Raw genomic sequence first — 12,208 nt, 5'->3', positions numbered from 1 at the left:
TACGGTTATTAGGAGGCAAGAGTGCCAATCAGAAGCAGATTGACCAAAAATAGAGCCAGGAACGGGTTTGATTTGATTCGCAGAGAGATTCGAGTCTGCCAACGGGAGGAGACAGAGCGTCATCGCCCTGGACGGTCTGCTTACTGACGGAATACTCTGTACCATATCTCAAACACAAAACATGCGAGGAAGGCTTCACCTTGCTCTTCTGAAATTTTATTCCTTTTCAACTGATCATACAGAAACACCGCCAATCCTGTTGGTCGAGTCCTCGTGAGTGACGGATAGAAACATGCCATCAAATGTATCCCATACCATACCCAAAACCAATTGCTCTTGGCGTATCCCATCTCCCATGCAGAACCAGTAGACATGTCATGATGCAAGAAGATAGAACAAATCAATAAAAACAAGCGAGAATAGAGAAAATCGGAGCGTGCAAAAAGAAAAGGGGCCCGTCGTTGTAGCACATACACATCCTCACAGCATTTGCAAAACTATGTCACGAGATCAAAAGAAGAACGAAAATGAAAAAGACGATCGGGGTATGAATTGCCCTGGGCAAAAGTGATAAAAAAAAGCCAACAGACAAAGTCTCGCTCAGAACAAGATACACCACCCGAATGAGATCTACAGGCGAGGAACATACCGTTTCAGATCCAGGGCACGGAGTCAGGAGAAAAGGAAGAATCAAAAGTATGTAGCTTGACACGAGACAAAATCGCCGCTATGTTGAAGCTTGGGGCATGGTATCATAATTCAAATCAAACGCCTGGCTAGGATGACAGACTACCGACGGTCGTCGGTATATTGCACTCCCTGCATCGGAGCAACGGAGCCGTTCACCAGTGGAGGCAATGTGCGTGGTTGATCTTGCACCATTGCAGAATTAGGGCCATAATTAGAGAAGGCCGGACCAGGACCATGCGACTGCCCATTGGCTTGTGGTCCGTTCATTGGGTGATGCTCGAATATTGACGGAGGTCGCGACTGTTGGTGCGTTTGTTGTTGATTCAGCTGAGCTCGCATCTCTTCAACCTCGCTCTTCAACACGTCGTTTTCACGACGGGCGTTACTCAACATCTTCTCCAGTTGTCCAATGTATTCGATCGCTAGATTCAAGTCAGTATAAGGCGATCAAAGAAGCGATGAGAAGCCTAATACCTCTTGTCAGAGTTTCCCATTTGCTGGACTTGTTGTTTTGGCTCTGAGGTAGCCGCATGCGTAATGCCTCGAAGCAATCCTTCATCTCACTGCGACGTTTGCGCTCCGCTAACTTGTGAGTTACCCGCAGCTCGGGCGTGCGGCTGTATGGAGTACTGTTGGTGGGTGGTTCTGGGTCTCCGATGAGATCGCGTACTTGTTTGTGCTGCAGGGTATGGTGGTGGTGGACATTCTGAGGAAGTTCTGGAGGGCAGTAAGCATGTTGTTTGAAGCTACAATTGCAATACTGGAAAACAAAGGTGTTAAACCTACCATGTTGGCCACGGGGCAAGCGCGCATCCGAGTAGATACTACTGGCCAATGATTCGGCGGTGCTTCCCTTCCTTGAGAATGGATGTTGAGATTTGTCGTTTGTGGAAGACATCGAGTTGGATCGCGCAACATCCGGGTCCGGAAAGGCATAGGCAAGACCGGCGGTAGGCGTCTCCGCGGCATAAATTTCGGAGCGAGGATTCGACGAAATTGCGGGAGCAGTACGGCCAGCCGCGAAGCTACGGTGCTCCCCGGCTCGTGGGCCAAGTGGAGAGAGGGGCTGGCTCCCTGAGTAGCGAGGTCCTCGGTATGGACTGTTCATATTTACGTCCATGGAAATTCCACGTTCCCTCTGCAATCCCGACACAATCGATGTCTGGGAGGCGTTTGTGCTGTGGTAAGGAGAGGCGGGATTGATGGCCAGAGAGCTGATTCCCTGATTCATCCTGCTATCAACACTGCTGCGCCGTGATTCGGGTGGCTCTGCAATGCTGCCGCGTTGAGAAGGGGCGTCGAAATTCTGGTTGAGGGATGGAAGGGCTGGATTTGGCTGGGAGCCAAAATTAGGGGACGGTTGAGCGCCGGCAGAGGAAGGGGTATTCGTATTCGAGTGGTCATTCGGGTAGGGAGATCGCTCGGAGACAGACCCACGATTCGGAGACGGTTGAGAGGAAGTGAGGAAGGAGAGAGAGGGATAATTGCCGGTTCCGTTCGTCGTCGTGGAGTAGGTGGACGATCCTGGTACGTTGTCAGTGCCTGACATGGCCGATGTAGAACAAAGGACCATACTTGTGCTTTGAGGCATTGACCAGTTTCCCGAGTCGCGTTCTATCGTGTTCAACGAGGCATTCCCTGGCGACTTCTCTGCGGGGAGAGGTATGTTGCTGGTCATACTTGCGGTGAGAGTTGAAATCGAGGGTAGTGTTTGCGCAGACGAGACCGGAGCAGTCTGCGGCCCTGTTGTGGTAGGTTCCCACGGCCGGTGGGTTAAAGTGGTTTCCATGGCGGACGAAGAGCGGTTTTAGAGTGGTGATGATGGTGAAAAATTCGAAAATCGTGGTTATGCCGATGATGACTTATAAGGTGTGATACGTCAATTTGCTCATACTATTTCATAATCCGGGTGATAGGCCACGTAAACACTCGATGTGTGGACGGCAGTACGAATATAGTCGCAGAACGAAGAGAGGAGCAGTGAAGTAAATGTGCTAGCGATTATCGTCACAGCGAGGGATTGGAGAGAATCCGAATGCGACGGGAACTGGTTCCACGCTCGATATATTGAAGTATGCCAATCACGCTGCGAAGGTAGAAGAAAGTCCTCCGCGGGGCTATATCGGAACGTTGACGGTCGCAATTCGCATATCAGCTTGCAATTTATGATATCAATTCGAGTGATCACGAGTGGTGAAATTCGGGTCTCCTTCAACCGCAGTCCCGGCTCGGCGATGCGACCTGGGGGGTGTTTCTCAGTTGGCGCAATCCAAGAGCTCGGTCGACACGGACGAGGAAAAGGGCGCAGGACAATCGAGACCACGCGACGAGTGTTTCGCAATGCGCAAGACCGCGAAGTTCAAGTCGAACAGACGAGAGAACAAGGAGATTGTCGGACGGGTGGTTGCGTGCAGGCGGGCCCGTCGTTTGTAGTCAGAGCGATGTTCTAAGTGGTCGGCGGGAAGGATAAGAGGTGGAGGACGGTGGCAGAATAGCCGGACTGCAGTAGTACAGTCGAGACCGCCGGCGCACCAAGGAAGGGAACAAAGAAAAGTTGAAAACGGAGTCAAGACTCGTATACTCGGACAATATTTTTCTCTGAGATAATGTCAGAGTCGCGTCAGTTTGGATCGACAAGAGTTACCAGGGAAAAGAGGTGGTAACCAATAATAAGGACAGTGGGAAGAGCAGCACGATCTTCCAGCGATCGATCGCACAAGAGCTTACCTGTTGCGAAAAGTACAGCGTGCTCGGAAGGTCGGAAGGTGTGGTGAAACGTGGCACAAGGGAGGTTTTTGCAAGGCGAATGACGATGAACAATTGGGCAGTAAGAGCGAAATAAGGCCAGATCCGCTGTAGAACTCTTTATCAGACCCCGTCCGTGTAGACACAAGGTGCGTGGATGCGAAGAGCAAATACTTTTTATGAGGAAGAGGGAGGGAGATAGGGCAAACAAGGACGGGAAGAGTCGTTGTTCTGACTTTTATCAGACAGCCATGAGCCGGCAAAATTGGGGCGACTGGGAAATTTGGCTCTCTCCTCGTGTCTTGATAGTTTGAACTTGGGAGTCGGGACTTGGGAGTGGATTGGGATTTGGGAGAGCCTAGCAGCGGGAACTATCGATGAGTGCCCGGGCTAGAGCGTTTCGAACTTCGAATGAGCACTGAAGAGTGGAACAGAGACAAGAAGGAGTGTAAACTCTGAAGGAACGGGGGAAAAAAAAAAAAAAAAAAAAGAAGGGCTTGAAAGGTTTGACTCTGATCGCCACGAGTTCTAGTTGAGCCCGGCCGAAAAAGCGGGGAAATGGCAGAAGGGACTGCAGTAAATGATATGTATAAGAATTGTGATATGAAACGAGGGAGGAAGAAGGGGAAAAGATGGTGAGAAAATGGAAAGCAGTCTTGTGTAGTAAGTACTACTTTAGATAGTACGAAGTAGACTGTGGGAAGAGTAGGGGAAGACCTCGTGGCGATGATAATGATGGATGAGGAGGAGGATGTATGGGGTAGTATGCAGTGGCAGCGGCTGCAGCAGTGGTGGGACTCTATTACTACATAGTAGTAGCGATAATAATCATAATACTAATACATAAGTAAGACACCACAAGCAAGGAGAAAAGAGAAGGAATGACGAGATCGAGTAATCCATCAGATATTTAGGGATCGAAACGAGTGCAGATATCATCATTCATTCTTTGGAATGCAAGCCCCCTTTCCTACGGGATTCAACATCCTACAGAGTCTCTACATTCTATTGTATGATGCACATGAGTCTATCTATCTTTATTTTTCTTTTTTCTCGGAATGATGCCTATTGCTATGCATCTATGATCCAAGTCCCTCAATCTCTACTAGGATAACGTGACAAATGTTTCGGTCAAAAAGTAGAACAGAAAGCCTGATATCTTGGCATTGCGCGTACTGTGTATTTAAAAAGGTCTATGAGCCCTGTCACCAACGAATAGATGCATAAGATCTCGTCAATCAACATGAAGTACGTGGACGACTATTTTCTGCCAAGATACTGGCAATCAACCATGAAGATACTCTGAGTAGCCAGATATCTAGTGGTCTATCTCAATGAAGATAGAGTCCATCTTGGCTCTGTTAATGAGAATCAGAAAGTTTCCTGGGACCAGCCAAGCAATAGATGTGCACTAGTCCTGCGAGCAACGAGGAACCCACCGCCACGAGGTAACCACCTCTGCTGGGGTTGGCAATCACAATCAGCCTTTGGGTTTCTGCTGTTTCTGATGAATAATGATAGGTATGATTTTCGTTGAGCTGGGCTGGAGATGCGATGACCAAATATTGGCGTTCAAATGAGGTGCGTTGATCGAATGTCAGGGACAAATCCCGGCTAGCCCTGTCTAGATCCTAGGTGGTTATCTTAGGTGATTAAGCAATGCTCTGAAAATTCAGAAGATGCCAGCTGGTGGTGTCATTCCTTTCTGTATTGAGCAATGCATAGATCAATAAGACCAACGAATTCCTATCATGATCTATTTAGTTACCTGCAATTACCTGTAGTCTGCGTAGATAGCAAAGCCCCGTTTCTGGTATCAGAATCGCTGTTGCATCAAAATCATGACTACTGATCAGTCAACTAGAAATTGTCATGATCGTTCGCAAACCATCAACTGGAGCTTGCCTGACTTGGGCAATTGTACAGGCTGTCTTAGGCAATTCTCACGTCGATCTTACCGGACCTACCTTGCAGCCCTGCATCCATGGTTTGGGTGCTGGTTGACTTGCCCCACCTCCATCTCTGAGGGATTCGGTGACGACGGGGAACAGCGGATGGAAGCTCTATTTAAAGTCTCCAGGTCAACAATTGAGCCAAATTCATGAGAACAGTAACAATTGGAACATCAACTGCCTTGACTTCAAGGTTCAAGAAATAAAATATGATGAACTCCGAAATTCAACCTAAGCAACTGTCATCACCAGATACATTGGAGTCTCGAGAGCATGAGGGATCTGAAATCCGAGATCCATAGAACGGAAAAGTTTAGCTAGAGTCTAGATAAAGCACGACACAAGCAAGTGAGGACTGAGGATTGAGGAGTCTTTCCGTCCAGTCAAGGTCAGCAATATCCCAACTCAGCTTAGCCGACCGGGAAGTGGGGCCCATCAATGGAAAGACTGCACTGGCACTGGCAGTCCATTCTGGATCAACCAATCAAGACAATCGAATGCATCAATGCAACCTAACCTAGGTACCTACCTACAATAGAACCTGCGAAATGGCGAAGTCCCATGGCCTTGAAGAATTTCGGCAATCAGCCGCCATGGAAGGGGGGTGACAGCACGTTGTGGAGGATTTGATTTTTTTTTTATCCTTTCAGCAGGCTATCGAATCTCTTCGAAGAGTGTTCTGGAGGATTCAATCTACATAGATTGCATGTGCTTTGCGACCGCGATTACATCATGAAGCTGAGTCAATGCATCATAGAAATCGCCATACCCTGAGCGACTCTATTTCTGCATAATCCAGGATAAATTGCGTCGGCGTACATTTAACCGTTTGTGCAGGTTAGGATCAGTATCAAGACTCTCGACTCTCGACAATAATCATATGTACCTATGTACAAAGTATTTTCTCTTCCAGTACGGAGTAAAGAATATTTATTTGTGGAAGAGCAAGGATCTGACTGAGGTACGGATACTGACTAGAGAATTAGTGCTCCGTAGCACTTTCACGTGGCTACACTGGACGATCGCCCTCAGGGGTCCCACGCTTTGCGAACTGCCCTAAGCGGTCTAGTGGGGGGCACGAGTTAAGTCCGTGGCAAGTGTGGTGGCATTGGTATTTGCCCTGGAGAAGAATGGTATGGTACGTATGTCCTTCTCCTTGCAGAACCAAGGAAACTTTGTCAAATACGGAGTACATCTTCACTGCGCCTTTCATCTTCTTTTTTTTCTCGTCGTCTTTTTATGGATGTTTGGACAAGGCTGTGGAGTTACGTTGACGAGTGATGACTGGTGAGTGGTGACAGCGGCATAAAACGCCGAGGGATGCACCATCGACCGGGGGGAGGGACCAGCTGCCAGACAACTGAGGTGCGGCTGCTTGCGGGTGGCTTGGTCAGTGGGCATCATTGAAATGTGAGATCTTGGCAGTTTCTTTCTCAATGCTGCTGCATAAGCATTATTATTTTCCCTTCATTTTTTCGCCCATTCTTCGGTTTACTCTGGAGGGCTTTAGGTTGCACACATGTTTTGACTTTCCAGCAACGAACAGACACATGGCGACCATGGTGGAATGATCGCCGCTAAGAAAAGCCGTCTGAGTCTGGGCACTCGAGTATGATGTATTGGCCCAGCCCATTTTATCACTGACTCTAGAGAATACAGAATTGTTCGACATGCCCTGCCGAAATGGAATGTGACCATCACAATGCATTTCCGTGTTCCATGGGCACATGAGGATGGCCTTGTGCCTCAGGCTAGATTGTTGTTTCTAATTTATAAGCTATTTCTTCTGCAGACAATAATCACTGTCGGGTGCTTGATCTACCCATACAGAAGCAGTACATCAGCAAATAATACTATTCAGTTCCGGCGAGTAATGCAACTTATTTACGGAGTATCAAACTGGATACTCCGTACTGCACTACGGTGTGTCTGTCATTCTCACACATGGACAGGGGAAAAGAATGTGGCGCTTATATCCTGGTACGTAGATATCTAGTCGATGGCTTTTCAAACCCCCACCTCGTCACTCGCTGCAGTCTGAAGTCTTAGTGGCCACTGCACAGCCCTCGCTCATAATCAATCTATGCTCGAGTCATGTGAGGGTCAATCAGACAAAGAATGAGAAAGCCTCTGGATGGAGTTGACGGAGCACCTACAATAAGCATATTTCCCGTTTGGGATATGTCTAGTGCTGACAGACAAAGAACATCCGACTCTTGCAAAAAGTGTAAATTGCCATGGCTGATCTGACTTATCGTCCACAGCGTCCAGAAAGCGCCCTTGTTAGCGTGTTCCAATGTGTCAAATCAGAGGTGATTGGCAGCGCCATGGTAGTACTCGGGGTCTGCTCACTGCTGCATCGTTCTCGTCCCGATGTGCCTTGTAACCCTAATCATGGGTCCTATTCTCCCACATAACTCGCAGCAGCCAGTAGGCCACGACAAGGATTGTCCCGTCGAAGACCATACAAAGCAGGCCGACCGAGCGCAAACAAGACTGATTGACAGGTAAGCCAAGATCGATATTTATTTTTTGCTCCGTACTCGGTGTGCTGCGCCGTCGACCTCGTTCGTCCGCTTTCCTCGCATTCGTTCTCGGTCGCTGATGTAGGAGTAGTTTATTATATTTACACGATTCCATGCTCATCCTTCATGGTCCATGCATGCAATGATCCCGCAAGCATGGCTTCTATCCGTACTCTACGGAATAAAGATTTCGTTCGTCCTACCTTTTTGTACAAGATATCTGACGAATGGCCACGGAGACATGCGGGGCTGTACTTATGTCTGTCTACCTCTCCCCTGTCAGCATCAGCATCTTACTTGCTCCTTAATATCGGCCGATTCTCGAATGATGGCTTATCCATTTGATTATCCACCGGCGACAAGCGAACTCATATGTGGATGATTGCGTCCTCCTTCTGCAGCTTGCAGACCGCAGCATCTTAGAGCCGTGTGACAGAACAGGGGTGTCCTGACTAGTCAATATCGGTCTCCATCGCTTGATCAATCAATCAATCAATCCACCAATTCCATGGACAGAACGCTACCGATGATCGTCCAAGGCCGCCTTGCAGAAACCCGTCTAGGGACGTGGTCGTTTATCCCCTGTCCACGCCCCTCTATTTGATACACTGTCGAGGCAAACACTTGCACCTGCCATAGCGGGCTTAGGTCTGATCCAGGCGCCAGGCGATGCGTGACTTGAATTTCTGGCTGTTGAAGGCAAGCCGGAGAGGGCAGGCTGCTGTGTCTACTGTCTAGCCCCTACTCGCGCCACTGGCAGGGATGGCGACCGGCGAGTCAGCTTCTATATTGACGAGAGAGCGTCTTCCGCAGCGGAGAGATTGCAGGGATACACTCTAAGTCTCCGGCGCAGGCAACTGACTCCGTTCGTTGAGTCCGGACTGCGGAGGTCCACTCGGACGTCCCCAGTCAACATGACCATGACCACGACCACGAGACATGACTCCGTAGACTGTCTCAGACTCCACCTGTGAGCTGCGGGTTGGACACCAGCTTTTGGTCGAGTATCTGATATCCATAGCATACCACATAGACTAATGCTCATCCTAGCTACTATCTCAAGCGCCATGCTCCCCTCCACAAGTGGCGTCTTTACGGTCCTGCAACTGAGCGGAGCGTCACAGCCGCGATCTTCAGCATGTCTGAGTTCAAATGTGCTGTAGTGCTGATCTGAAATGCACCGTCACACGCCTCGATTCCTCACCGAGGTCCTCTGGAGAGTGGATCGAGAAACATGATGCCGATCGACATTGCAGGAGAAATCAATAGATATATGCACAATGCATGGAGAAATAATTCAGCGCTGATCGCTGTGCTCGCGCTGCGACTCAGCCCAGCAGAATACATGGCCAGGTTGTGATCGGCACCGTCTGACAGAATTGTCAAAGGCGCCGAAAACTGTGAGCATCGATGTCTTACATACCAGTGTCGTAGCGCGTTGAATTGAGTGTGCAGGGCATGGCGACGGTATCATACTTGGGTACTTACATTGACTAGCCGGGACAGGTGGTGGTGTCCGTTGGCTCAATGGGAGATGGCTGTCAGGACCACGTGGAATGAAGTCGCTTGTTGGCAGAGGAGTAGTTTATCGGTAGAGTAGACTTGGGGCAGGGTGGACACCGTGTGTAAGACCGCGGTGTAGTCTGCAAATTGTCGAACAGGAGTGAAATGGCTATGCTGTGCTACAGGCAGCGTTGCGTTGATGATCAAAGTCTAAGCCACGAGACAGCTGATCCAGATAGGCAGCAACTTATTGATGTCTGCGGTGCGATCTATTTTTGGTATCCAGCGCTTTATTCAGAAAAGACAAAGTATGTACAGTACTTGCTAAGAAATCGTCACTTTTGCTGGGTCTATTCCTCATCGTCATCCTCATCTTCCTCGTCGTCACCAAAGTCAACGCCCATCTCGCCAGTAATGTCCCAGCGGTCACCCTTGGCCGCGGCGCTGACGTACTTGACAAACTTGAGGGTGCCGCTGTCGCGCAGGACGATGCTGAGCCGGTTCCATCCAGCCGCGGTGCTGAAGAGGATGCCGTCGTCCTCGTCCGCCGCCGCAGACTTGTAGATGGCTGCGTCCCCGTCGTCTTCGTCGTCGCCCGCCATGTAGATCTCGTAACCGCCCACCGCAGGCTCGTCCGCCTGGGCAGTGTCCGTCGCCTTGGCTTTCTCCGGCGCCGCGCCGTCCTCGCCCTCCATCTCCTCGTCCTCGTCCTCGTCCGTTTCCTTCTCCCAGCCGGATGTGGGTGTCAGGCCCAGCGTGAACTCTAGCCGGGGCTCTTCGCCGTCGTATCCGCTCGCGAGCGTGTAATCCTGCCCGCGGCGGAAGCGACGTGCCAGGAGATCATAGCTCGTGATGTGCTCAGCACCGGTAATCAGAGCCAGCCATTTCCGGAACGCTGGGGAGGGGAACAGATCGTTCAGCAGTTCCTGGATAGGAGTTTTCTGGTCTTGCGTGGCGGCCCCGTGCTGCTGGAACAAATAGCGCTGCTTGTGCGGCGGGCGAGCAACCGTCCATTCGGTCTTGGCCTGGATCTCGTCGGAGGACTTGGGAAGTTCCTGCTTCTCCTGCTCTTCGATATAAGCCCGTACCCGCGCAGCAAACTTGTCCGACAGAAAACGGTCAAGGTTGAGTGACGATTCGTTCGAGAACGTCTCGGACATTTCCTCGGCGATGTCGGGCGTCAAGTAGGACGGCGCAAGGTACTGGAGGAGAAAGTTGAGGTCGGATTCGCTGAACTCGGAGCTGGGTTCTTCCTCCACCTTGGCCTTTCCCTTGCCCTTGACCTCCGGCTCCTTCTCGCACACGACCGTCTTGGCCTGGGGCAAATCGTAGATGTCACCGCGGCCCTGGAGCTGCGCCAGACTGCTTCGCTCGGCCAGCTTCTCCTCCAGACCCTCCTCGTAACCATCCTCTCCCTTCTGCGGAATATGGAACCATCCACTGATGGCCATGCGCACGCGCTTGGCCGATTTATCTTCGCCCTCCTTGGGGTGATACACCTCCTCGACGTCATGGAAACTTTCACCGGGCTGGACGGTGAAGAAGCTGAGCTGGTTGAATGCCGGGGGTATGCTCAGACTGAAGTCAGGGCTGGGAACTAGGACGTCCTCCCCGTTGATGTCCTTTTTGGTGGTGGTAGGGTACAAGCGTAGAGCACCGCCCCATTCTGCTTGCCAGGGAGTGTCGGGATCAGTCAGGTACAGGATATAGCTCAGACGTCGGCTTCCAATCACGTCATCATGGCACAAAAGGTGGCATCCCTCGTTGTAGATGTTGATGGCCATATCGGTCTTGCGCCCGCTAAGCTTGCCAGAGCCCGTCACGGCCGACAAGTATTCCCGGAATCGGGCAGAGTACAGGGCATCACGCAGTTTCAGCAATGAAGGTAGCTTTGACAGAGAAGCATCGTCCAGGCCGTCCAGATTCGCCAGATCGCCAGACTGGAAGATCTTGTAGATATCGGTTTCTTTCTCGGTGAAGTCGAGATGTTCCTGGATTTCGTCACGCACCGATCGCAAAAGGGAACGCTCAATTAGGGGATGGATGACTCCGTGCTTGTAACTTAATCCTGTCAGCACCTCTGTACTTTCCTATGAGTGAGAAATCAAGCGAGGGGACACCTACGGGCCAGACTGGGCGTACGCCTTGGTATACTTCTGTTGCTCCGAGGGCTCGAATAGGCCATCGCGAAAGCGCGCAGCCACTTCTTCGCTTGACAGTGCGCGCTTCTTGGTCTCCGGCTGGCCATTGCCATTCAGAGACTCCCTTGTCTCGGTTTTCCGCTTCATTTTGCCAGTATATACTGATACGTTTATAGAAGAATTATGGAAGTTTGTTCTCAGAATGGACGAAGATCACCTTTTTTCCTTTTTTTTCGCTACTTTTTCAAAGGCGGTGAGGAAATCGGGGGCATCAATCAGGCCATCCATCGATCAGACCATGCCATAGTCTGCCTTAGTATGTCAATCAACATCTCTTTTTCGATTTTGAAGTGATTGGAGAAAGGCTCAGAAGTGAAATAGTAAAGGAACATCTAATCTGTCCTTTACTTCTCTGTTATATCAGAGGTTCGAGTGAGACGATATCGCTAATGCGGCCTGGAAACAGCTTGCGATAAGGCCATCAATAATACTCCGTAGATGAAAAGTCACCATGACTTGGATCACCTTGGCTTTGACAACCGAGAGTCTAGCTGTTCATTTTGCTTATTGACCTAGCGAGTGGTTGCGCCCACAAGCTCTTAGAACAACAGCAATAGCCTCATCTTATTTATCAATATCCACTTGGTCGGCG

The 12,208-nt window shown here is 50.2% G+C and overlaps 2 protein-coding genes across 2 annotated transcripts; both read right to left on the bottom strand.

Moving 5' to 3' along the window:
- Positions 1-789: 789 nt before the first annotated feature.
- On the bottom strand, positions 790-2,479 carry CDV56_107401 (putative HLH transcription factor (Hpa3); the record flags this gene model as incomplete). The annotated part of the gene is made up of 4 exons (XM_026761020.1): positions 790-1,112; positions 1,165-1,407; positions 1,477-2,214; positions 2,266-2,479. The coding sequence occupies 4 exons, from the start codon at positions 2,477-2,479 to the stop codon at positions 790-792; spliced, it is 1,518 nt and encodes a 505-aa protein (XP_026616087.1).
- A 7,286-nt stretch (positions 2,480-9,765) lies between these two features.
- On the bottom strand, positions 9,766-11,703 carry CDV56_106955 (oxidative DNA demethylase; the record flags this gene model as incomplete). Its single annotated transcript, XM_026760574.1, has 2 exons — positions 9,766-11,476; positions 11,540-11,703. The coding sequence occupies 2 exons, from the start codon at positions 11,701-11,703 to the stop codon at positions 9,766-9,768; spliced, it is 1,875 nt and encodes a 624-aa protein (XP_026616086.1).
- Between the last annotated feature and the right edge of the window lie 505 nt (positions 11,704-12,208).

The sequence above is a fragment of the Aspergillus thermomutatus genome (genome assembly GCF_002237265.1).
Source record: "Aspergillus thermomutatus strain HMR AF 39 chromosome Unknown NODE_50, whole genome shotgun sequence".
In the NCBI taxonomy this organism is placed as follows: Eukaryota; Fungi; Ascomycota; class Eurotiomycetes; order Eurotiales; family Aspergillaceae; genus Aspergillus; species Aspergillus thermomutatus.
Note: the sequence above shows the minus strand (reverse complement) of the source record. Positions and strands in the feature narration are given on the sequence as shown.